Source organism: Rhinoderma darwinii, chromosome 1, assembly GCF_050947455.1.
Source record: "Rhinoderma darwinii isolate aRhiDar2 chromosome 1, aRhiDar2.hap1, whole genome shotgun sequence".
Lineage (NCBI taxonomy): Eukaryota > Metazoa > Chordata > Amphibia > Anura > Rhinodermatidae > Rhinoderma > Rhinoderma darwinii.
In genome coordinates, this window is record NC_134687.1 from 430,446,240 (window position 1) to 430,470,001 (window position 23,762).

Genomic DNA, 23,762 nt, shown 5'->3' on the forward strand with positions numbered 1-23,762 from the left:
CATTGATTTCAATGGTGACGGATCCGGTGCCAATGGCTTATGTTGGTCTCCGTTGTGCAAGGGTTCCGTCGTTTTGACAGAATCAAGAGCGTAGTAGACTATGATGTGAAACTGGAATCTCTACAGCCTCAAATAAACAGTCCATAAGGCAAAGATGCTCTAATTGTACTGGTATGAATTATTCCATGTTGGCTAGAATGGCTCTTAAAAAAAAAATAAAGACCCTTTTCACTTTTATGTAACTTAAGCTTATGCATTGAACAAATCTCATCCACATGCTGGGGGTACTTTCCATGTTAATTTCTGCAGAAAGTGCATAGATTTGTTGTCGATTTTCCACAATTAATTCAATTGGAAAGAAGAGATCCACAAGCAAATCTTATTGTGGCAGATTTTGCTGTGGATTACCAGTGGATCAGCAGCAAAATCCGCAGAACCTAAGAGGGGCTGGAGATTATCCTATACGGTCACCCATCTCAACGGCCCTGGCTCGTTCCTCCACTGCAGGCCATGTGCAGGGAGCAGCAGTCATGAAAGAAAGAGCACAAGGTAGCAGCAACAGGAGCCAATTGCATTAGAGGGGTCGTCTGGACCTATCCTTAGTATAGGCCATCAATATCAGATCGGTGGGGGTGCAAACACCTGGCATCCCCACCGATCAGCTGACTGAAGGTGCCACAGCATTCATCGCCGTGGCCTATTCAGTGTTCACCAGGCACAGCGCCGTACATAAATCAGTAGCGGCTGTGCCTGTAAACTATGAAAAGGCTGCAGCGTTCGTTAATTAGCTAATCGGTGGGTGTGTCGAGAGTCGGACCCCCACCGATCTGAGATTGATTAACTATCCTAAGGCTAGGCCATCAATAAAAAAAATGTCCAAACAACTACTTTAAACTTACCCCGACTCCAGTACAAACACTATGTCCTCATCCTCTCCATACAGAAACCCATCCGACTTGCGTCTCAATGTTCTCTCTCTCCAAGCCGCCTTCCGGCGGTGGCAGCAGCAGCTCGAAAGAATTTACTTCAAGCACCAGCTCTGCAAGATCGAGGGTTGGGGGAAAGGGGGGGGGACCTGGGGCACCAGCTTGACTAGCATCTCCTGGTACCCAGCAGTTATGAGGGTGGTGAATGACCAAGGGAGCTCTGAATAAGCTTGGATTTTGAAAGCACTGGCATCTGACCGCGCAGCACTGGGCTTCATTTTATACCCCTTGGCCTACGCAAATCCGCAATGTCTGGAACGAGCCTTCATAAATTCCCCACAAAATAAAAAAAAATGATAGGGCATATTTTCTTACAATTGTCCCTTTTCTCTGTTATTCCTCCTGGAAATGCATGAATAAATTGACAACTGGGTATGTCCCTAAACACTGACAGTCAGAACTGGTTGGACAGCGTAATAATACATTTATTCATACATTTCCTGGAGGAATAAGAGAGGAATAGAATTCAGAGTTCTAAGAAAACGTATGTCAGAATTGTATTTTATAGGGGCTACAAGCCTTAGCTAACAAGTATTTACTGACTCATGTCCGGAAAACTAGCAGGACCTCTGGTATAGAGGATTCAGTTTGTAAATAAATATATAGCTTTCTTCTGGAGATACTAAAATAGTTATTTTAAGTTAAGATGTGCATCTCCGCATCAGACATTATTCTGTGGAACACACCATACCATTGCTCCTAGATCAACTACCACTACAAGAACATTTTAAAACCACATCAAACACGGTCACATTGTACGAGTCGTCCCAGGATACTAAACCACAAGTAGTGATGTCTTTGGTGATAGATCTAGCATGGTCACCTACTAACTTCTAATTGACCATATATTTGTAACATCAGAAGTTAGAGCCAAGTCGGAATTGGAAGTCTGGTAATTAGGTTTCTTTTACATACAGTGATATTTGCATTTGTTTTCTACCTGTCACATTTGTAAAAATGGCTGCCACAACAGAAAGTGCATCTGTATTGGTTGTCACTTTTGAATTTGCTTCTATAGAAACGATCACTTGGTTATCGACTGACCGTGCTGACAAATGGACAGCAGATCCGTTTCTGAAATAAAGGTGACAAACAATATGGCAGAACTTAATGTCACTTTTGGAAAAAATTTCCACTGCAACAAAAACAGAAAACTGGCAATATCTCTGTGTAAAACGAATATAAAATAACCCAAAAACTTCAGATTTACTTATATTTGGCCAATTTAAAATTTTGGTTAGAAATCTGCTTTAAAAGATTATTCAAGTTATTTTAAGTGGATGTCAAATCCATATAAGCATTGGGTTAGACATTTCACTTTCAATAGGTTCCTTTTGTTATGAACCTTCCGGTAAACCTCTCGTGAAGACAGAATTAAAGAGGTCATGTCCTGAGCGGTAGCTAAAAGCAATGAGTGGGTTAAGTCTGTAAGACTGGTAGTTAGGCTTTGTAATCCAGCTCTGCATTCATCTTGTTGTACATTATATATATTGCTTCAATTGTGGTGGTGTAGTTGACCAGGAACTGACGGATTTTCTCTATGCAGACTTCCTCTTTTACATTTTGTCCTTTGGAAAGGGCCTTAAGGAAGTCATCTTTATACGGAGCAGCACATAGTGCAGCCTGAAACACAGAAAATAGGTTATGGTGCATACAGAATGAAAATCAGTACATTTCCAATGCAATAGAGTGAGTAGTGGGCACCACAAAGTAATATTAGAAGCGTGCCAGTCAACATATGCAAAAAAAAAAACAAAAAAAAAAACATGAAAATTGTATGAAGGATAGTGGGTTCCCGCTCCATACATTGTTTTACATTCCCAATGCAGATGTAGTCCAGCGGACACACTGTTCTCCATTCAATTGAATTTTGGTAATTTGTGGAACATCGTTAAAAGGTAACTTCACTTTTACAAATGTTTAAAATATCAGAGGCATATCAGAAGTTTTGATTGATCGGGATCCGGGTGCAGAGACCCCCACCGTCGCTGAAACTGAGGTGTAAAAGCGCTCAGCCGAGTGCTTTGTACCTTCTACTGTAAACCGCGCTCCTCTAGGCTGAAGACCGGCTCACATAGAAACAAAAACCTAAAAATCGGAGTCTGACACACCACGAATTTATATTAAAGAGTCTCTGTCACCAGATTATAAGTGCCCTATCTCCTACATAATCTGATCGGCGCTGGAATGTAGAGAACAGCAGTGGTTTTTATTTTGAAAAACGATTATTTTTGAGCAAGTTATGAGCAATTTTAGATTTAGTTTCTTAATGCCCAACTGGGCGTGTTTTTACTTTTGACCAAGTGGGTGTTGTAAAGAAGTGTATGAGGCTGACCAATCAGCATCATACACTTCTCATTGTTCCAGCCCAGCTTCTTTCACTGCACAATCTCACTGTGCTGTGGATCATGCTGGGCTGGAACAATGAGAAGTGTATGTCACTGATTGGTCACTGATTGCTCAGCCTCATACACTTCTTTACAACACCCACTGGGTCAAAAGTAAAAACACGCCCAGTTGGGCATTAAGAAACTAAATCTAAAATTGCTCATAACTTGCTCAAAAATGATAGTTTTTCAAAATAAAAACCACTGTTATCTACATTACAGCACCGATCAGATTATGTAGGAGATAGGGCACTTATAATCTGGTGACAGAGCTTCTTTAAAACTGTATAAATTTATTGATACATAACAAACAAGATTAAAAACAGAGATGATTACCACAGCATAGATGGATACCGGACAATGATACGCAAGAAAGGGCGCTGTATCAGACAGGGTTAAGTGGGCAATGTATATAAAGTATGTTGCACCATGCAGCCTGCATGTGCATGTAAAAGGATCAAAATTACCCCCACTCCTAAATAAACCCATACATAGAATACATCTACAACAGCCTAATCGTTAGTAAAACAAATGGATGAGTACATTTAAATGGTATGGTCCAATAATAGGTATAATCTACCAGTTTAACACTGCAGACTGCAGTGGAAAACCTTACCCATGTTTAAGGAGCGACACTGTCTGGCATCACACCCCGGCGCGCGTTTCGGCAGGAAGCTTTCGTCTGGGGGTGGTGTCAGAAAGTAAAAACGAGCCTTTTAAATAACAATGAGCCAATCACAGGTAAGAAACTCACCTGTGATAGCTCAAACTAATCACAATGAGCAGCGCTGGACGCAGCAGCTGACACAGGAATAACATCCAGTTCATAACCCGGAATTGAAGAGGACATGAGTCACGTGTCCCACCAGTCCGTGTAGCCCTAGATACAGAGAAACAAACAAAGGGAGGCACAACCTCACACACTCGATGCAGGGAACGAGCAAGTGTATATATCGCTCGCAAGAAGCCTATACCGAGGAGGAGATGAGAGATGATGCTGCGTCCAGCGCTGCTCATTGTGATTAGTTTGAGCTATCACAGGCGAGTTTCTCACCTGTGATTGGCTCATTGTTATTTAAAAGGCTCGTTTTTACTCTGACACCACCCCCAGACGAAAGCTTCCTGCCGAAATGCGCGTCTGGGTGTGATGCTAGACTGTGTCGCTCCTTAAACATGGGTAAGGTTTTCCACTGCAGTCTGCAGTGTTAAACTGGTAGATTATACCTATTATTGGACCATACCATTTAAATGTACTCATTATCCATTTGTTTTACTAACGATTAGGCTGTTGTAGATGTATTCTATGTATGGGTTTATTTAGGAGTGGGGGTAATTTTGATCCTTTTACATGCAAATGCAGGCTGCATGTTGCAACATACTTTATATACATTGCCCACTTAACCCGGTCTGATACAGCGCCCTTTCTTGCGTATCATTGTCTGGTATCCATCTATACTGTACCATCTCTGTTTTTAATCTGGTTTATGTATCAAATAAATTTATACCGTTTTAATGTAAATTCGTGGTGTGTCAGACTCAGATTTTTAGGTTTTTGTTTCCAGTGGCGGGTTTTGCACCGTTACTTCCGTGTGTACCATGAGCTTAATTGCTCAGTCCCTTGAGTACTTTACATTCAATTATGGGTTTGATCTCATTTCATAATGTTGGGATTCTTTTGGTTGCTCTCCATATAGCTATAGCAGGCTCACATAGAAAGTCTAGGAGCCCGTCTTCAGGCTACGAAGAGTGCCAATCACAGCCAAAAGGTACAAAGAGCTCGGCACCTTAGTTTCAGAGACTGGGGGGGTCTCAGCACCCGGATCCCGATCAAAAGTTATGATATGCCTCGGATATTTAAAAAAATTTGTGAAACTGCAGTTACTCTTTAACGGTGTTCCACAAATTACCAGAATTCAATTGAATGGAGAACAGTGTGTCCTCTGGACTATGTTTGCATTGGGAATGTAAAAAAAAAAAAAATATAATACAAATATGCATGAAGCGAGAACACGCGATCTTCATACAATTATCACGCGTCTCAGCACTCAGACCACCATCGATCGAAACTTCTGACATGCCTATCGCATTTTTTTTTTTTCATATTCAAAATTTTTATTGATTTTAATACAAACACACACACACACACACACACACACACACACACACACACAATCAGAAAAAATGTGTCCTAGTAACAACATGACAATAAGGGCACAGCCCAAACAGGAGAGTGAACATCACAAGCCATAACAAGCACAAAATACAATCACAGCAGTCTGAGGAAGCTGAAAGGAAATGAGCATTATAACAAAAAGAAAATACACCAATCCAGTCCCGTCCCCCCAAACCTCCTAAAATGCAATGGTAAGAGCATATATGCGCAATCACAGGATGCAATGACCACTCACAATAGACACAATGAGGAAAGGAAAAGATAGAATGCTGAACAAACACGGGCAAAGGAAAAGAAAGGGAAGTCGTGGCGAACTTGGACTCCAGCACCTGAACATCCTAAAAAAACAAAAAATGAGAAGAAGCAGCCATGCATCTGAGGGTTTGTTTGCTCTAACCACATCTCTGTCACACACCAGCCTGAAGTCCCTACTGTGACTAAGTCTCATGGGAAAGGATGATTTTCTCAGGTCACCGCATTGCGATAGGTGGAAGAGAGGAACCTAAGCCAGTGAGACCAGGTATCCTTGTACCGTATCGAAGTGGCCGGGGAATGAACCAGAAGGTGTTCCATTTGCTGTATCAAAGCGACCTCCTGGAACCACTCATCCAGCCGCGGAGGGACTGCCGTTTTCCACTTACGAGGGATAACCGATTTGGCGGCTTGTATGAGATGTCTAATTAAAGAACATTTGTAAATGGGCAGCGGCATAGGGAACAAATAAAAGGACCGCCTCAGGGGAATTAGGGACCGAAACCCCAGTAACTTCACTATAATTTTAAGAACCAGCTCCCAAAAACTCTGCAACATAGGGCAACTCCACTAAATATGAGAGATGGGAGCCCCCGACGCCCCACACCGCCAACACTCGTCAGGTACAGACGGGTACCATTTGTGCAGGGCAGCAGGACTCTATACCACCTAGAAATAATTTTGTAGCTTGTTTCCTGGGCTCGGATAGCTACTGAGGCCTTCTGGGAAAGGTAGAAACACCGTCTCCATTGAGCGTCAGAAAAGGTTGCGTCCAATTCTGTCTCCCAGGCCCTGCAGAAGGATGGGAGATGAGGGGGATCGCTGGGAAAGGAGTAGTTAATAGAGTGTGGAGATGGCATGCGCAGGGGACCGGGTGGAAACACATAACCGCTCAGTCAGTAAGCGGCCGGTGAAGATGAGCCCGACGCTTAGTGACACTATAAAAATGTTGTAACTGGGAGTATGCAAATATGTGACGTAGCCGCTATCGCATTTTAAAAGTTTTGTAATAGTGCATTTACCATTTAGGAAATAACCCTCTTCCAATTGCGAGGTTATGCAACATCCTGATGCCCCATTGTAAAATCAGAATACTAAATTTTTTTCAATCTTATATAAAGGGAAAGGGGGGAATTTATCAAACGATCCACAGCAGTTGTCTAGTACATAAAAACTGCAATTTGTGCAAAAATTTTTAAACTTTTCTGTTTTACACAATTCATGCCACTTTTAAATATAATTGGTGCAAGAAATTGGTGTAAATTATTGTGGACATCTATGCCAGTTCGAAGCTGGCGTAGATTTAACATTGTGGCGAATGGACAGAACAAGATGTGATGAATTAAGAGGGGTGCGTCTCTTAATAAATTTGTCACGTTTTACTCCTGTAGGCTTCGGATTCTGCCCCAAAGACTTATGTTGTGGGCACATTGAAGTTTATTATGACGAACGGCATAATGCTCCATGCAGCACCTAAACTCCTTTCATGCTGCAAACACACAGTCGAGTCACATTATTATGACCACCTCCTACTTTCAACGTCAGCAGCGCGTAGCCCATGAAGGAAGTGATGTCGTGGGCTGGCTTGGTGGGTATATAAGGTGTGCGATAGGCTGTCTGAACACGTATCACTTGTTGTCGGCATGGGTAAAAGGAGCGATCAGAGTTGTAAAAAAGAGGATTATTGGCTTTTGTGCCAAGGGTGGCAGTATTTCGCAAACAGCGCAGTTGGTGAACGGTTTCCATGCTGCTGTGGTGAAAGTGTATCGTGAGTGGGCAAATGGCACTATTGGGAATAACTGATGTGGAAACTGCGGATCATCACGTGCCGTTGAGGAGGTGAACGTCGGCTACGGAGGTGCGCAAGGGCCGAATGACACGCTATAGTGGAGCAGCTCACAGTGAGAATCAACCAGGGGGCTACCAGATCTGTGTTTACAATGGTGCATCGGAAAAAAAATGGTTCAATTTGCACAGCAGTATTGGAATTGGACCACCAATTGGCAAATGGTTGCCTTTTCCGATAAATCACAGTTTCTGCTTCATCGAATGGATGGACGTTGGGGTGTCAGACAAGAAACATGAGAACAAACACCCTGCAACTATTGCTGGAAGAACACAAGCTGGTGGTGGCAGCGTTATGGTCCAGGGAATTTTTTCATGTCATTCTCTGGGCCCACTCATCCATGTGGAAGGCACTCTGCACCCATTTGGGTATGAATCCATCGTTCCAGATCACGTCTACCCATACATGCCGTTTGTCTTCCCTGGGGCAGATGGAATCTTCCAGCAAGACAATGCGACATGTCACACGGCTAGAGATGTCGGACCGTCGTTTGCTGGCCACCTAATTGGCAAGACTTGAACCAAATTGAGCATCTGTGGGACCACCTAGATCATCTTGTTTGCTCTGTGGATCCTCCCCTACACACCCTCCAACCAATGTGGGATGCACTGCAGTCAGCATGGCTCCAGATACCGGAGACCACCTACCAGCACTTTATTGAGTCATTACCAGCCCGTCTAGCTGCGGTCAGTGCTGTACACGGCGGTTACTCTGGATATTAAGCAAAGAGAGCCCGTGCCATTGTGTATTATATAGGTTTTAAAATGTGCAATATAGAAATGCTGTACTCACATGGGGTAAAATGTGATCCTCAGTTGTTGGACCTGGGATAGTCTTTGCCCGTCTGTGGTCTGTAAATAGTCCTCCAGTAGACCTGTTGTATCACAGGTCATGTCGTCAACTTTTGTGGGATGTGAGGATGTGTCCGATTGGTTTTCTTGTGTGGTTCAAACTACGAGGAAGTACATTGTGTCTTCTTGACTTTCTAATGGATGTCCTGTGCAGTGGTGATGACCAGAACAGAGGGCTAAAATTTGAAGTTATGACCTGTGATACAACAGGACTATTTACAGACAGACGGGCGAGGATGATCCCAGGTCCAACAACGGAGGATCACATTTTACCCCATGTGAGTAGCATTTCTATACTGCACCTTTAAAACCTATATTCTACAAAACGACGCAGGCTCTCTTTGCTTAATACATTTTAGATATACTGAGGAAATACTGAATTTTCCTTGCACTGCCAGCCTGCGATATAGGGAAAGCCAAAAAAAGAAATCTCACTACACCACCCAGTGAGAGCGCGGAAATACGTTGGCACATCTTTACCACTCTGGATATTAGCTGGCGGTCATAATAATGTGACGCGACTTTGTGAGATAGAGATTTATATAGCCATTTTTTGATATTGTATGGTTTGCCGTCTTAGGCTTCCTTGCACCTGTATACACGTTTTGTTTCATTTTGTTGGACTGTGCGGATCAAATTTTGTCTCTTATGTATTGCATATATGTGGGGTTGACTGCCTCCATTTTTTGATCTTGCAATCCTCCCATTCTGCCCTGGGTGATTTTAATTAGTTTAATGCTGGTTCCTACCATCCCAAGATATATGTAGGTTTAGTCCCAATTCTGGGTGTATGTGCAGCATAGGTACCCACCTTACAGAGGTTGCCTTGTCGTGGCAGGTGGGCACACGCAATTTGATCAAAATGTGCAGTAATTAATTAGTAACTATTGTAAGTAGATTCAGCAGCAATGCATATTTATTTATAGTGTTGGGGAGGCATTCATGGTCGTGTATATATACATATACAGACACACACACACACACACACACACACACACACACGACACTTATTTTTGTTTTTTTATAGCAAGTCTGACACTTCGCAAAGCACCACTTAAAATGTGTTGAATTTCCAGAAATCTATGAGTAGCGCCAAAAGAGTTTGCCAGAACAAAAGGATTCAATAGTTCACTCAATCAGTGGTGGTCTGAGATCACAGACTTCACTATTGCAATCTTCTCATGTGTATCTATGACAGTCATTCCTCTGCAACAGACATATGGTTAGAAAATGAAACCGACCAGACCTGAAAAATGGTTGATGCGGTAGTGGTCCCTTGTTTCATCATAGATATAACAAGGAAGATGCCAAACACATTAGATCAAGGTCAACCGTAACTACTAGCTTCGACTGACAATCTAAAATTTCTCAGGGCAACAATGGCAGATGTCAGGGGAAAGAAGAATAGGCATTTTGGATTACAACATGCCCAATCCTGGGAGATAAGTCACACCCAATTGTGTCAGGCAATGGCTTATTCCACTTTCCCAATTGAATGTGATCGACTGATTGGCAGATCATGTTTGGTTGTATCTGTAACTCGCATAGAATACCAGATATGCCATAAATATTTAAGTTGGGAATACCGCTTTAAGGGCTTGGTTCACACAAGCATAGTTTATCGCTGCGTTTACCTCCCTATTTCTTATATAGGGTTTTATTGATTTAGTTTGGCTTTTGCAAAATGGGAAAAAATACCAACAGAGAGAATAGGAAAAGTTCCCCACTCCTGCTGGGATCCAGTAATGTATTTGTAAAAATAATATTGAAAAACAGAGCTAAAGTATGCCCCTGTAAACATACATTTACTCAGTCACGCGAAAGCCCTTCGGTTTATGGGTACATGGTATTAGACCGCCTCTGGTCTACTAGAGAACTGGCCCTTTCAAAGCAATGAAGTAATAGTGGATTGGTCAAATTATCTTTACGGGTGGTGGAACTTCAAATATAAAAATCTATTTTAGGGCACTTACCTGGAATAACTTCTGTACGACCCAGCCATGGTATTTTTTGAGTGCAATCTCATAAGCTTTTGTTACATTGACCTTAATAAGATTTGGGTTTTGTTCATCCCTTTCTCCATCAGAGATGCTTTGTAATAAAACCTGAATAAACTTCAGACCCCTGTGAAACAAGTAATGCGTGTTAAGGCTATGGGCAACAAGGACACTTCTTGGCAAGCAGTTTAGATACTTGAGACCCATTGTCAAATAAAACATAAAAGTATATACTAGTTCTTCTCAATGAATTAGAATATCAAAAAGTAAATTTATTTCAATAATTCAATTCAAAAAGTGAAACTCCTATTATATAGATTCATCACACACAGAGTGATCTATTTCCAGCATTTTTTTCTTTTAATGTTGATTATGGCTAACCGTTAATGAAAACCCAAAATTTAGTCTCTCAGAAAATTTGAATATTATATAAACCCAATTTCAATAATGATTTTTAATACCGTATATATATATATATATATATATATATACACACATACATACATACACACACATATACACAATTTAAGTTTTCCCCCATCATTCTACACTCAATACTCTATAATGACAAAGTGACGACAGTATGTTAGTAATCTTTGCTAATTTATTGAAAAGGAAAAACTAAAATAATCGCATGGACATAAGTATTTAGAGCCTTTACTCCGTACTCAGTTGAAGCACCTTTGGCAGCGATAACAGCCTCCAGTCTTCTTGGGTATGATGTCACAAAGTTTACTTACCTGGATTTGGGGATTTTAGGCAATTCTTCTCTACAGATTCTCCCAAGTTCTGTCAGGTTGGATGAGGACCATCGGTGGACAGCCATTTTCAGGTCTCTCCAGAGATCTTCGATTGGGTTCAAGTCAGGGCTCTGGCTGGGCCACTCAAGGACGACATTCACAGAGCTGTCCCTAAGTGACTCCTGTGTTGTCTTGGCTGTGTGCTTAGGGTCATTGACTCTTTGGTTGTGAACCTTCAGCCCAGTCTGCGGTCCAAAGCACTCTGGATCAGGTTTTCTTTAAGAATATCTTTGGTCAGGGTTGAGGGAAACGATTAATGGAGCAAAGTACAGTCGCCTTGTCCCAGCCACCGAAAAACACCCCCCACAGCATGATGCTGCCACCACCATGCTTCACTGTAGGGATGGTATTGGGCAGGTGATGAGCAGTGCCTGGTTTCCTCCGGACATGATGCTTAGAATTGAGGCCAAAAAGTTCAATATTGGTTTCATTAGACCACAGACGCTTGTTTCTCCTTTAGGTGCTTTTTTTGCAAACTTTTACTGAGGAGAGGCTTCTTTCTGGCCACACTGCCATAAAGCCCCGATTAGTGGAGTGCTGTAGTGATGTTTGACCTTCTGGAAGTTTCTCCAATCTGCACTCAGGATCTTTGTATCTCAGCCAGAGTGACCATTGGGTTCTTGGTCACTTTTCTTACAAAAGGCCCTTCCGCCCCGATTATTTAATTTGGTGGGGCGGCCAGCTCTAGGAAGAGTCCTGGTTGTTCCAAACATCTTCCATTTAAGAATTATGGAGGCCACTGTGCTCTTGGGAACTTTCAGTGCATCAGAAACTTTTCTGTATTCTTCTCCAGATCTGTGCCTTCACACAATCCTGTCTCTGAGCTCTACATGCAGTTCTTTCCTCCTGAGGGCTTGGTTTTTGCTCTGATATGCATGGTCAGCGGTGAGACCTTCTATAGACAGGGGTGTGTCTTTACAAATCCTGTCCAATCAAATGAATTTACCACAGGTGGACTCCAATCAAGGTGTAGAAACATTTCAAAGAGGATCTAGAGAAATGGGAGGGAGGCCCCCAGAGCTAAATTTCAAATGTTATAGCAAAGGGTCTGAATCCTTATGTCCAAGCAAAATTTGAGTTTTTCATTTCTACAATTCTGTTTTTACCTAGTCATTATAGGGTATTGAGCGCAGAACGACGGGGAAAAACTTGAATTTTTTTTATTTTAGCACAAGGCCTCAACTAATTTTCTTTTTAAAAAGAAACTAAAAGGGTCTGAAGACTTTCCGAATGCTAGCTAGCCTTCCAGCTCTGCCTCTACTCTGTGCTCTGCTGTTACACACAGCCGACAAGCAGAAGAGGAAGCTCCGCCCACAGCCAGTCCTGACCTGTCAGCAAGGAGACATGGTGAGTGTCTGTGTATATGTGTGTGTGTGTAGTGTGTATATGTGTGTGTGTAGTGTGTATACAGTGTGTGTGTCTGTCTTAGTATGTGTATATGTTAGTGTATGTGTGTGTCTCTGCATGTGTTTGTCTCTTACATCCACTACATTATGTGTACTCAGAGTTATCACTGTGTTATCTGTGGTGTTACAAATGACTGCAGGTAACACTACCATCTGTATTTAGAGAGAGTTATCACTGTGTTATCTGTGGTGTTACAAATGACTGCAGGTAACACTACCATCTGTATTTAGAGAGAGTTATCACTGTGTTATCTGTGGTGTTACATAGGACTGCAGGTAATATCTACTACATTACTTGTGCTGTGTACATATGTGCGTGTATATGGGTCTTTTGTGAATGTGTCTTTGTACTTGTACATTTGTGACTTTTATGTATTTGTATATGTCCCGGTCTGTGTATTTTTCTGCCTGTGTGTGTATAATATATGTCTGTACGTCTATATATATTCCAGAATGTGTGTATGTAGATTTGCCTGTATGTCTAAATATCTGTCTTTATTTATGTACAGTATATATGTTACAGCGTGTCCATATATGTGGTTAATTTTTGGTTTGTGTAGGGGGCGGCAATAGAGTCCCGCACAGGGCGCCATCCAAGCTAAGGCCGGCCCTGGCTGTCACCAACCCTAGTCAGAAGGAACTTCGCCGCTGCCTACTCCACCACATGACCACCTCGGCTCCTCCGGTAAGTCACACCAGGCAGAGCGGAGAGTGGTAGCGGTAGGCTACCGCTCACTGCTCTGTTCACAGTGTGGCGCTATTTACAAAGGGGCAGCGGGCTATGTGTGTCACAATCTACAAGGGGGGGGGTCCTTGTGTGTGTCACAATCTACAAGGGGGGGGTCCTTGTGTGTGTCCCAATCTACAAGGGGGGGGTCCTTGTGTGTGTCCCAATCTACAAGGGGGGGGTCCGTGTGTGTGTCCCAATCTACAAGGGGGGGTCCGTGTGTGTGTGTCCCAATCTACAAGGGGGGGGTCCGTGTGTGTGTGTCCCAATCTACAAGGGGGGGGTCCGTGTGTGTGTGTCCCAATCTACAAGGGGGGGGTCCGTGTGTGTGTGTCCCAATCTACAAGGGGGGGGTCCGTGTGTGTGTGTCCCAATCTACAAGGGGGGGGGTCCGTGTGTGTGTGTCCCAATCTACAAGGGGGGGGGTCCTTGTGTGTGTCCCAATCTACAAGGGGGGGGTCCGTGTGTGTGTGTCCCAATCTACAAGGGGGGGGTCCGTGTGTGTGTGTCCCAATCTACAAGGGGGGGGTCCGTGTGTGTGTGTCCCAATCTACAAGGGGGGGGTCCGTGTGTGTGTGTCCCAATCTACAAGGGGGGGGTCCGTGTGTGTGTCCCAATCTACAAGGGGGGGGGGGTCCTTGTGTGGCCCAATCTACAAGGGGGGGGGGGGTCCTTGTGTGTGTGTGGCCCAATCTACAAGGGGGGGGGGGGTCCTTGTGTGTGTGTGTCCCAATCTACAAGGGGGGGGGTCCGTGTGTGGCCCAATCTACAAGGGGGGGGGGTCCGTGTGTGGCCCAATCTACAAGGGGGGGGGGTCCGTGTGTGGCCCAATCTACAAGGGGGGGGGTCCGTGTGTGGCCCAATCTACAAGGGGGGGGGGGTCCGTGTGTGGCCCAATCTACAAGGGGGGGGGTCCGTGTGTGGCCCAATCTACAAGGGGGGGGGTCCGTGTGTGGCCCAATCTACAAGGGGGCTGTGTGTGGCCCAATCTACAGGGGGCTGTGTGTGGCCCAATCTACAGGGGGCTGTGTGTGGCCCAATCTACAGGGGGCTGTGTGTGGCCCAATCTACAGGGGGCTGTGTGTGGCCCAATCTACAGGGGGCTGTGTGTGGCCCAATCTACAGGGGGCTGTGTGTGGCCCAATCTACAGGGGGCTGTGTGTGGCCCAATCTACAGGGGGCTGTGTGTGGCCCAATCTACAGGGGGCTGTGTGTGGCCCAATCTACAGGGGGCTGTGTGTGGCCCAATCTACAGGGGGCTGTGTGTGGCCCAATCTACAGGGGGCTGTGTGTGGCCCAATCTACAGGGGGCTGTGTGTGGCCCAATCTACAGGGGGCTGTGTGTGGCCTCTTTAATTTATTTTTATGTTAATTACATTATAGAACTATATCGCTTGTAAAATGTAGAAATGCTTTTATACTCAAGGTTACGTTAAAAAAAAAATTGTGAAAACCAATTACACCTCGTTGATTGGCAGAGAAAGCATACATGGCGAGGGGGAAGGAGATGTCGGAAAATAAGTTGGGGGGGGGGCGCCAATCTGAATATTTGCCCCGGGTGCAGGAGAACCTAGCTACGCCTCTGGGTAAGCCTTTCCCATCCCAGATAAGACACATTTCTGTATTCATTCATTTGAATGTGCAAGACAAAATTTACATGCACAGGTGCTTGATTGCAATCTGAAGATTCCCACCGTAGCAAAAATACAATTGAATAATAAGAGGATAGCTGGAATTTTCCTTGTCCAACATGTTAATTTTTTTTCAGAAATATTTAAGTTCTACCCTTGCTGCCCATGTGAGGAATGCCTAATAAAAATTGTATGTATCTATCACTATATCCCTCTCTCGGGGTTCGTACGAGCGCTGCACCCCCTGCAAAACAGCTGATCGCCGGGGGTCCCAGGAGTCGGACTCCAACCCATCAGCTATTGATGGCCTATACGGAGGATAAGCCATACATTTTTAGCAACTGGATAACCCCTTTACAGCTGATCCATAAAAAATAGCACGCACAATTACTTCACAGCAGAAGTTAGAGATTGTCACTGGGTTTTACCTTTCACAATGAAGAATGTTTTGCAAGAATTTTCTGAATGCTGCAGTATGGAACCATATTTGGGATTTGTTTGCATTGCACCACAGTAAATGCTCAGAGTGAACTATCCATTAGCAAAATTCCTCACAGCCAATACTAATGGGGTACTAGGGTTGCATGATGCATTGAAACATTCGATACTCTTTCGATGCCGTGCACCCTGAAACGGTTAAATACCGTTATTTCATGTATTTCGATACGAAGCTGTGCGACCGCACAGCTTAGTATAGTAATACACGAATGTATGAGAGCAGGGCTGCGGCTGTGTAATACAGCCATCGCCCCGCACCTGAGTCCTGACAAGTGCGCGCCGTGAGGATGAGGCGATGCGGCCAGCGTATCACTAATGAGTGCTGGCACTGAAAACAGAACATGGCGGGCGCACTACAAAACATCCCCATGTTCTGTCTTCAGTGCCTGTGCTCGTTAGTGCAGCGCCGGCTGCATCATGACTTATTGTCCGGAGCGGGGCAGTGGCTGTATTACACAGCCGCAGCCCCGCTCTAACGGCGGAGATCAGAGAAACCTCATCTCGGCCGTTATTCCCCTGAATGCTGCGATCAAAGCTGACCGCAGCATTCAAGGGATAAATGAGAAGAGGGATGCCCTTTTGATCGCGTCACGGGGAATCCCGGTGACGCGATCGAAGGACATACCATATATGGGCAGACAGCCCAGGGTCTATTGAGGGACCCCAGAACGGTCTGACCATATTTCCCGTTAGGGCATAATTTGGTATCGTTTGTCTTAACAACCACCTGTGTACGATCAGGATATAGATATATGCCAGTACATTAAAGTTAAAAAAAATAAAAAAAAAATAGGTAATGTTACATTTTAAAAAAACACTTTTTTTTTTTTTACAATAAACCGTCTCAATACATAAAATAAACACATTCAGTACCATCGCCACCGTAACACACTTATAACGTCATAAAATAAAAAACTTTTTCGGTCACTTATTAATGTGAGGCACGAGGCGTTATGTATTTTGAGCCTCCATGTGCCTCACATTGATAGTAATTAACCCCATCATGTACCTCACACATTATCCCAGTGTTGTCCATTATGACTGCGGAACATGATGGGGTCAATTACTATAATGGGCGACATTGGGTTAATCTGTGAGGGAAATGATGGGGTTAATTAGTATTAGGGCTTATTTACATGGCTATGTTTAGTCCGTGATATACGGATCGTATGTCGCCTGCATTTCCTGGACCGAACACCGTTTAAGAAAAGGGCTCCTAGCATCAGTTATCAATGATGCTAGGAGTCACTGCCTAGGATTACAGTACAGGACAGTTTTCCTGCGGGGAGGCAGTGACTCCTAGCATCATAGTGGAAATATGTAAAATACGCCAGCGTTTCTTGTGCACTTCTTTTTCGTAGCTGTTTTTCAAAACTACTGCGTAAAAAAATAAAAATAAACAAACAGCCCGTCGAAACAGAACGCCATTTTTCCCATTGAAATCAATGGGCAGATGTTTGGAGGCGTTCTGCTTCAGATTTTTCGGCCCGAAAATAGGCTGTGTAAACATACCCTTAGGCCTCATTTACACGAACGTAATATACGCGCATGCGACGCGCGTGCTTTGCACGCATGTCGTACGCACCTATATTAGTCAATGGGGCAGTTTCCACGATGCGTGAATTGCGCTCAGCGCGTGTGCGCAGAAAAAAACTCACGACATGTTCTATAATCGTGCGTTTTTCGCGCACTCACGCACCCATTGAAGTCAAAAAATGTTCGGGTACGCGACGTCAGGAGACAGTCACTGTCCACGGTGCTGAAAGCGTTAAACTGGTTCAGCACCATGGACAGTGACTTCCGCTCCGAAAATCCATGAACCTGTTAAAAAAAAAAAAGACGTTCTGACTTACCGATAACTCCGGTCCGACCTCCCGGGATGACAGTTCAGTCCAAATGACAGCTGCAGCCAATCACAGGCCAAGCACAGGCTGCAGCCAATCACAGGCTGCAGCGGTCTCATGGACTGCGGCGTCATCCTGGGAGGTGGGGCCGGATGACAAGAGAGGGACGCGTCACCAAGGCAACGGCCGGGAGCCCGGACTGGGGGAAGCAGGAAGTTCTTGGTAAGTATGAAAGTCTTTTTTTATTCACAGGTTGGTGTATATTGTGTTCGGCATTCACTGTCGAGGGTGCTGAAAGAGTTACTGCAGATCAGTTAGCTCTTTCAGCACCTTGGACAGTGACGGGCGTCGACTAGTCTCATCTCTATGATGGCGGCTGCGCGAAAATCACGCAGCCGCGCATCATACACGGATGACACACGGAGCTGCCAAGTGCCTTTTGCGCGCGCAAAACGCAGCGTTTTTTGCGCGCGCAAAACGCACACGCTCGTGTAAATGAGGCCTTAATGCGAGGCACATGGACGGTTCAAAAATTCATCACACCACGCGCCTTACATCAGAAAATGGAAGAACGTTTTTTTTTTTATTATTGTTGGCAAAGTATAGTTTTGGTATAGAGTATAGCAATACTACACGAAGTATCGTTATCCAAGTCCAAATTCTGGTATCGTGACAACCCTAAGGGGTGCTACGAGTTCTTGTAATGCAAAGCTGTTTAGAGTTGCCCTTTCAGAATCTTATCATGGAACGCCGCAATCTCAGTTTACACATTGACACCACCTAAAAGCTGGGTTATGGGTTCTCCAATTGTTCCATGTACCCAAAAGGCAACACAGACACACTTTTTGGGTCAAAGCCAGAAGTAGATCATAATGGAAGAAAAAGTATAAAGAATAGATTGACACGTCTCCTTTCTTTTGTGTTCACTACTGTGTATGGTTAAAAGATATAAAAAACGGAGCCAAAAACGGCGTGTGTGATCCTAGCCTTAATGGTCCAGATTAAGACAATTTCACAAACGTACCTTTGGAACTAACGTAAAATCAGGACAGTCATTTTCTTCCCAGAAGTAAAAATGATGTATATAAAAATTGCATACGTCTTACCTTTTCAACCACATCAAAGCTAGAGTTGCGCCAACTTTTGGCCATTGAGGCCCATGCATTTCCTTTTCTCCTTCCAAAATCTGCTGCAATGTTTTGAACTTGGTGGGGTTTGTTTCATAAACATTACGAATTTTCTAACAAAACAAAGAAATAAATATTTTATACTTGGCCAAATTAGTCTGAATTTACTCTACTAAACTGTAAGGAAAATTCCAAACATAAGAAGCGATGGCACATCGCTAGAATATGCTATAACTTTATGATCTGTGTGGTTCTGACCTCGGACGCCCATTAATCCCAATAAATTATTAATTAGCACTGCAGCCCCTTTATTCTGAGGATTATGGGGGTCTGGGTGGTCAGACCCTCCTCCCCCCCACAGTTCAGGAAGTGGAATATCCTAGCGATATGCCATCACTTCGTATGATGTGAAAACCCCTTTTGACCTCCTGCACTTAATGCGTATTGGGCCTTATTCACACAAATGTGTTATACGTCCGTGTGACGGCTGTCAAAACAACGGCCATCACACGGTGGCCCTTCACACGGCCGTTGTTTCAATGGACCAGGTGAAGGGTCAGTGCGAAAATATGACATGTCCCATTTTTTCACGCTTCGCGCATCCCTCCATAGACTAGTCTATGGGGTATGCGTGATATCGCATCCCGCAGAGCACGGAGGCACCTCGGACGTGAAAAACGCCCGTTTTTCACGTCCGAGATGCGCAACGCCCGTGTGAATCCGGCCTCAGGTACAGATTTTCCTGCAGCAAATCCACATTATAATACAGTATCTGCAAAGTAAATGATTGAGTAACCTCATCTACACGTCGCTGAAGTTTTAAAATCTGCAGCATGTCAATTTATCTTGCATTTCCATTTCAGAATTGTATCAGTCAAGTTTATAACAAAAAACTGCACCTGTTTCTGTATCAAAATGTAAAATTTGCACCTCAAAACCGCATCAAAAACTGCAATACGAAGTGCGGAATTTACCTGCAGAATTGCCTGCGTTTATCTGCAGTTTGGAGGCGGATTTTGCATATCAAATGCCACAATGTGTGAATGTAGCTTTAAGCTCAGATTCCAACAAATGACATTGACGCCGTAATGAACAGACTACAAATTTCATGGTATTGCTAAGTATTTTCAACACTGTTCCATAGGACTCCAAAAGCCTTCTTGATAATGAGATTTTAAAATTCATATATCCTGTGTAAAAAAAACCTTACTGACTTTTTTCATTGTAGGAGATTTGTAATGCGAGAGCTAAATAGTGAACCAGCTACTTGGGTCTTGGCATGGCTCTTATTTCTTGCTTGGAATATATTACACTTCCTTTAAAATTATAAAAAAAATAATAATTCAGAGATCAAGCGAAAGCGGAATAAGCGCAGGAATTTTTTTTTTCAAAAGAAATTGGTCACAAGAATGAAATCTAAAGATGAAATAACCGGACCTCCACTACTTTGTTAGATGGATAATATAGGACTTTCCAAATATGTAAGCCTTAATCCTATTAGAAAATAACACTAACATCTGTTTTTTTGCAGAATTATGTCCCAATAGAGGAAATGTCAGAAAGCACAACAAACAAACAAAGTAAACGAGGAATACAAGGGAGACAAAAACAAAACAAAAAAACACCCATGAAAAAAACCTTACAGGTGATCACAAAATAAAAGAAAAATGTTACCGTTATGTTGCCTGTAATGTCAGCCTTAATTGGAGAGAATATAGTCGATCCAAGGCAGTCTGTAAACACAAATACGATCAAGTTATTTTAAAAGCTATATACTTACGTAGAATGAAGTTTATGCCATAAGCTCCTTTATTTTAGGGATCATAAAGGAGTGCTGGAACCCCCGCCAATCAGCTGTTGTGACGAGTGACGAGTGCTGCTTCCCCTTCAATTTCCTTGCTGCTCACACTGAATTTCTGACACTTGTAGTGGGGCGGTTCACAGTATAATAACCTTCTCCAAATTGAAGTGAATGGGATGTAATACTGTGAACCACCGCTACAAGTGTATCGGCGATTCAGTGTGAGCAGTGCCCGGAATGAAGGGGAAGCCGCGCTCATATCAGCACTGTGGCCCCTTCAAAATATCTGATCGACTGGGGTCTCAGTAGTCAGACCCGACCAATCAGGTATTGATGGCCTATCCTCAGGATAGGCCACCGATTTTTAGGGACTAGACAACCCCTTTAAGTTTCTTTTAGACACTTTAGCTCCAAAACCCATAGAATTTCATTACCAGATGCCAGTGCAGTGGAATGAAGTAGGGTACGCAAGATAAAACATTTGTATTTTATATAGCAGGGTGAGCACTGGCAATTTGCGTTTTCTTCAGCGTTGCAGATGGACGAGGAAGCAGTTTTTTGCTATATGGCACAATATTACACATATTTAGTACATCATAACCCAGAAGAGAGAAAAAGAAAACTGAAAGAGATAGGGAGAAGCGCTGCGGTAGCTTCCTAGTAAGTGTTCTCTCTCACCCCAGTGCTGAATTCACAGCTACACTGCTAAATTACTGCTGTATAATCTCCTCCATACTGCTGCAGCTTCTATATATGTGACAGATAGAAGAGAAAAATTCTACTCGGCTATCTCTGTGTGTGCAGTGTATAATAATAATAATAAAAATAAATCTTTATATAGCGCCAACATATTACGCAGCACTTTACAATTTAGAATATTTAGTATATTTAGAAAATTTAGTATAGAAGACTTGATAACAGTTTGGCTCCACCAACTAGCTCAGAAGAAACTAAAAACAGAGATAGAGCCCGCAGAGGGGGAAAAAACCCAAAACAAACTGGTAAAAAATGCAGAATACAAATCATGCAATGGCCAGAAATCGTGTTATTTCTCATGAACCCACATATGACAGTTTATTCTGAGAGGTCACCTGAAACGACAGGTACACTTTAAATTCAAGAAGTCAGCCCAGCAGAGGCAAAAGTCACAATAAAATGTGTGGGTTTGCTCCCACCTTGGCTGCTTTCACACCCCTAATCTTTACTGTGATATTTGAGACTAAAAGCCTTGACGTCTCAACAGTGGAAAAATACCTAGTGAGCCGAGTCACAAAGTGCAGCCGTCGGCATCTGAATAAATAATGACAAATCCCAATTTCTGCAGCTTCGGGTCAGAACGGAATGGTCTACGGTATCAAAATTTAATTAATTTTGTGGCGTCTGTAACAAAAGATAGTCACTTGATCAGGCATCTCCACAAAGAAAGAGGCGGATAGGCATCAAGTAACCGGTTTGCTTGGCTTGCTTATCGCTGCCGGATAATCTGTACCTCGCAGACACTTGATGCAGACGTTATCTTTTTATGTAACCGGTTAACCTGTCACACAAGGGCATTCATAACCTATTCCGTTAAACGCGTTGCATTAGCTAGAAATCTGTTCTGCCAAGAATAAGGAAACAGTACTGGAGTTCTAAAAACATCAGTTCAGCTCTTTAAGTTATATCAGTTTCTGGAAAAGTTGGGCAACAACCAATGTTGCCACCTTTAAAGCTCCAACAAAGGTTGTTACCTAGTTTTCCTAGAAGCCAGAATGGCAGAAATACTGGGAATGTGTTAGAACATGAAGGTTCCTGTTCCTCATAGCCATCAAGCATCTGTAAATAGGTCCACTGTAGATGGGCAGATATCTCACTTGTTCTGCGTGAGGAAATACCCAACTGTAGCGGTGAAGAGAAAAAAAATTATAATTTTTTTTATAAGAATCATTGTCTAATCTAGCAATTTATTTTTAATTGCAAAAGTCTGAGAAATCTATCTGGAAAGGAGCCCATGCTTTATAGATGAGGATCCCCAGACATAACTCGGTGTAAATGAGACAGCTGTATAGGAATAGGACCCGAGTGATTAGCTGGTGACTGGCACAGGTTGACAGAGTGAAACCCTTGTAACGAATGTACAAAACACATATAAAGGGTCTCTTTTGTCAAATAGCATTTAGAGGACATAACACGTTAAAGACACCAGTTGGTTTGTATCGCTCGAAGAAGTCATTCAAGAAATACTGTTATGATGTAGTTTGGAGAGGGATACAAGCGGAATTCTGAATGATCAGTATTCATATAATACAAAAGACGGAAAAAATATGACATAGGGTTCTAAAGGGATTTAAATTTAGTTCAATAGTACTACGGAAGATGCTGGGTATTAGGGGGCCACGACCAGTTTACAAAATAGGGCTCAGAAATGTTGGATGGTAGCTGTATACTGTAAGTGCAGTCTGAACAGGGCTCTCCTTTCATCAGGTGTCTTTCTGCCTGCACTGCGTTTTTTGCATGCACAATATGGAGTCTGTATTTGCAGCCTTTACTACACTGCAGCACTGTATAAGTTGGCGCTATATAAAGGGGTGTGTGTGTTTGTTTTAACCCCCCTTGGTGACATAGGCCATAGATGTATGGTGCAGAAAGCTAGGGATTAGCCGTTTAACCCTTGTAATGGCACGATTAATAGCGATCATGTCATCACAACGGAGGGGGGGGGGGGCGGGAGTCTGTATGTGCATGCGTTGATCGGGAGACATCGTTGATCAGCACTCGTTTGCTCCTGTCACACGGAACTATGGATGGGGACGAGCGCTCGTCCCCATACATCATCATCATGTCGGCAGCACGTCTCCCTGTTTACACAGGGAGTTGTGCTGTCGAAAACTATATTTTACTTTTTAAGCAGGCATTTACTAGAGGCAGACCTGGGGGCCTTTATTAGGCCCCCGGCTGTCATAGAAGACACTGGCACCCTGCAAACTCATAGCAGGGTGCCAGTGGGATGGGAGAGCTCCCTCCCTCTCCAAAATCACTTTGATGCGGTGCTCACTAGTGAGAGCCACATCGAAGGGGTTAAACGGGCGGATTTCGATCCACCCGCTCGAGCAGAGATACCCCAAGTTCTCAGCTACCTCCTTTAAATGAGAACATTGAGTTTTAACGGCTCCTGGCGCCGCAGATTTATTCTGATGCAGCGCCGTGAAAAGGTGTATGCATCAGAATAAAGCCAGTTTGTGGCCGCTGTGAAAAGGCATATTGGCGGTCACTAACGGGTGCCAAATATAGCTGCACCGATATCTAAATAACGGAGGCGGTTAGGAGAAAAACTTAAAGTGCCCCAGGGTTTGTGCAGCCCTGCCCATTACATGTTGCACATGTATGGGCTGGTGAAAGGTTCTCTTTAAAAAAAAAAAAAAAACACCACCACAACAACCACACACCACAACATCAG

The 23,762-nt window shown here is 43.5% G+C and overlaps 1 protein-coding gene across 1 annotated transcript in view; it reads right to left on the reverse strand.

Annotated features, from left to right (window-relative positions):
* Positions 1-865: 865 nt before the first annotated feature.
* Positions 866-23,762, reverse strand: part of GLTP (glycolipid transfer protein) — a 52,229-nt gene continuing 29,332 nt past the window's right edge. The window contains exons 2-5 of the mRNA XM_075830646.1: positions 20,200-20,258; positions 18,505-18,638; positions 10,469-10,619; positions 866-2,609 (exon numbers count right to left, since the gene is read on the reverse strand). Of these exons, the coding sequence (XP_075686761.1) occupies positions 2,427-2,609; positions 10,469-10,619; positions 18,505-18,638; positions 20,200-20,258 (527 nt within the window). The 3' untranslated portion in view covers positions 866-2,426. The remainder of the gene's footprint in view (positions 2,610-10,468; positions 10,620-18,504; positions 18,639-20,199; positions 20,259-23,762) is intronic.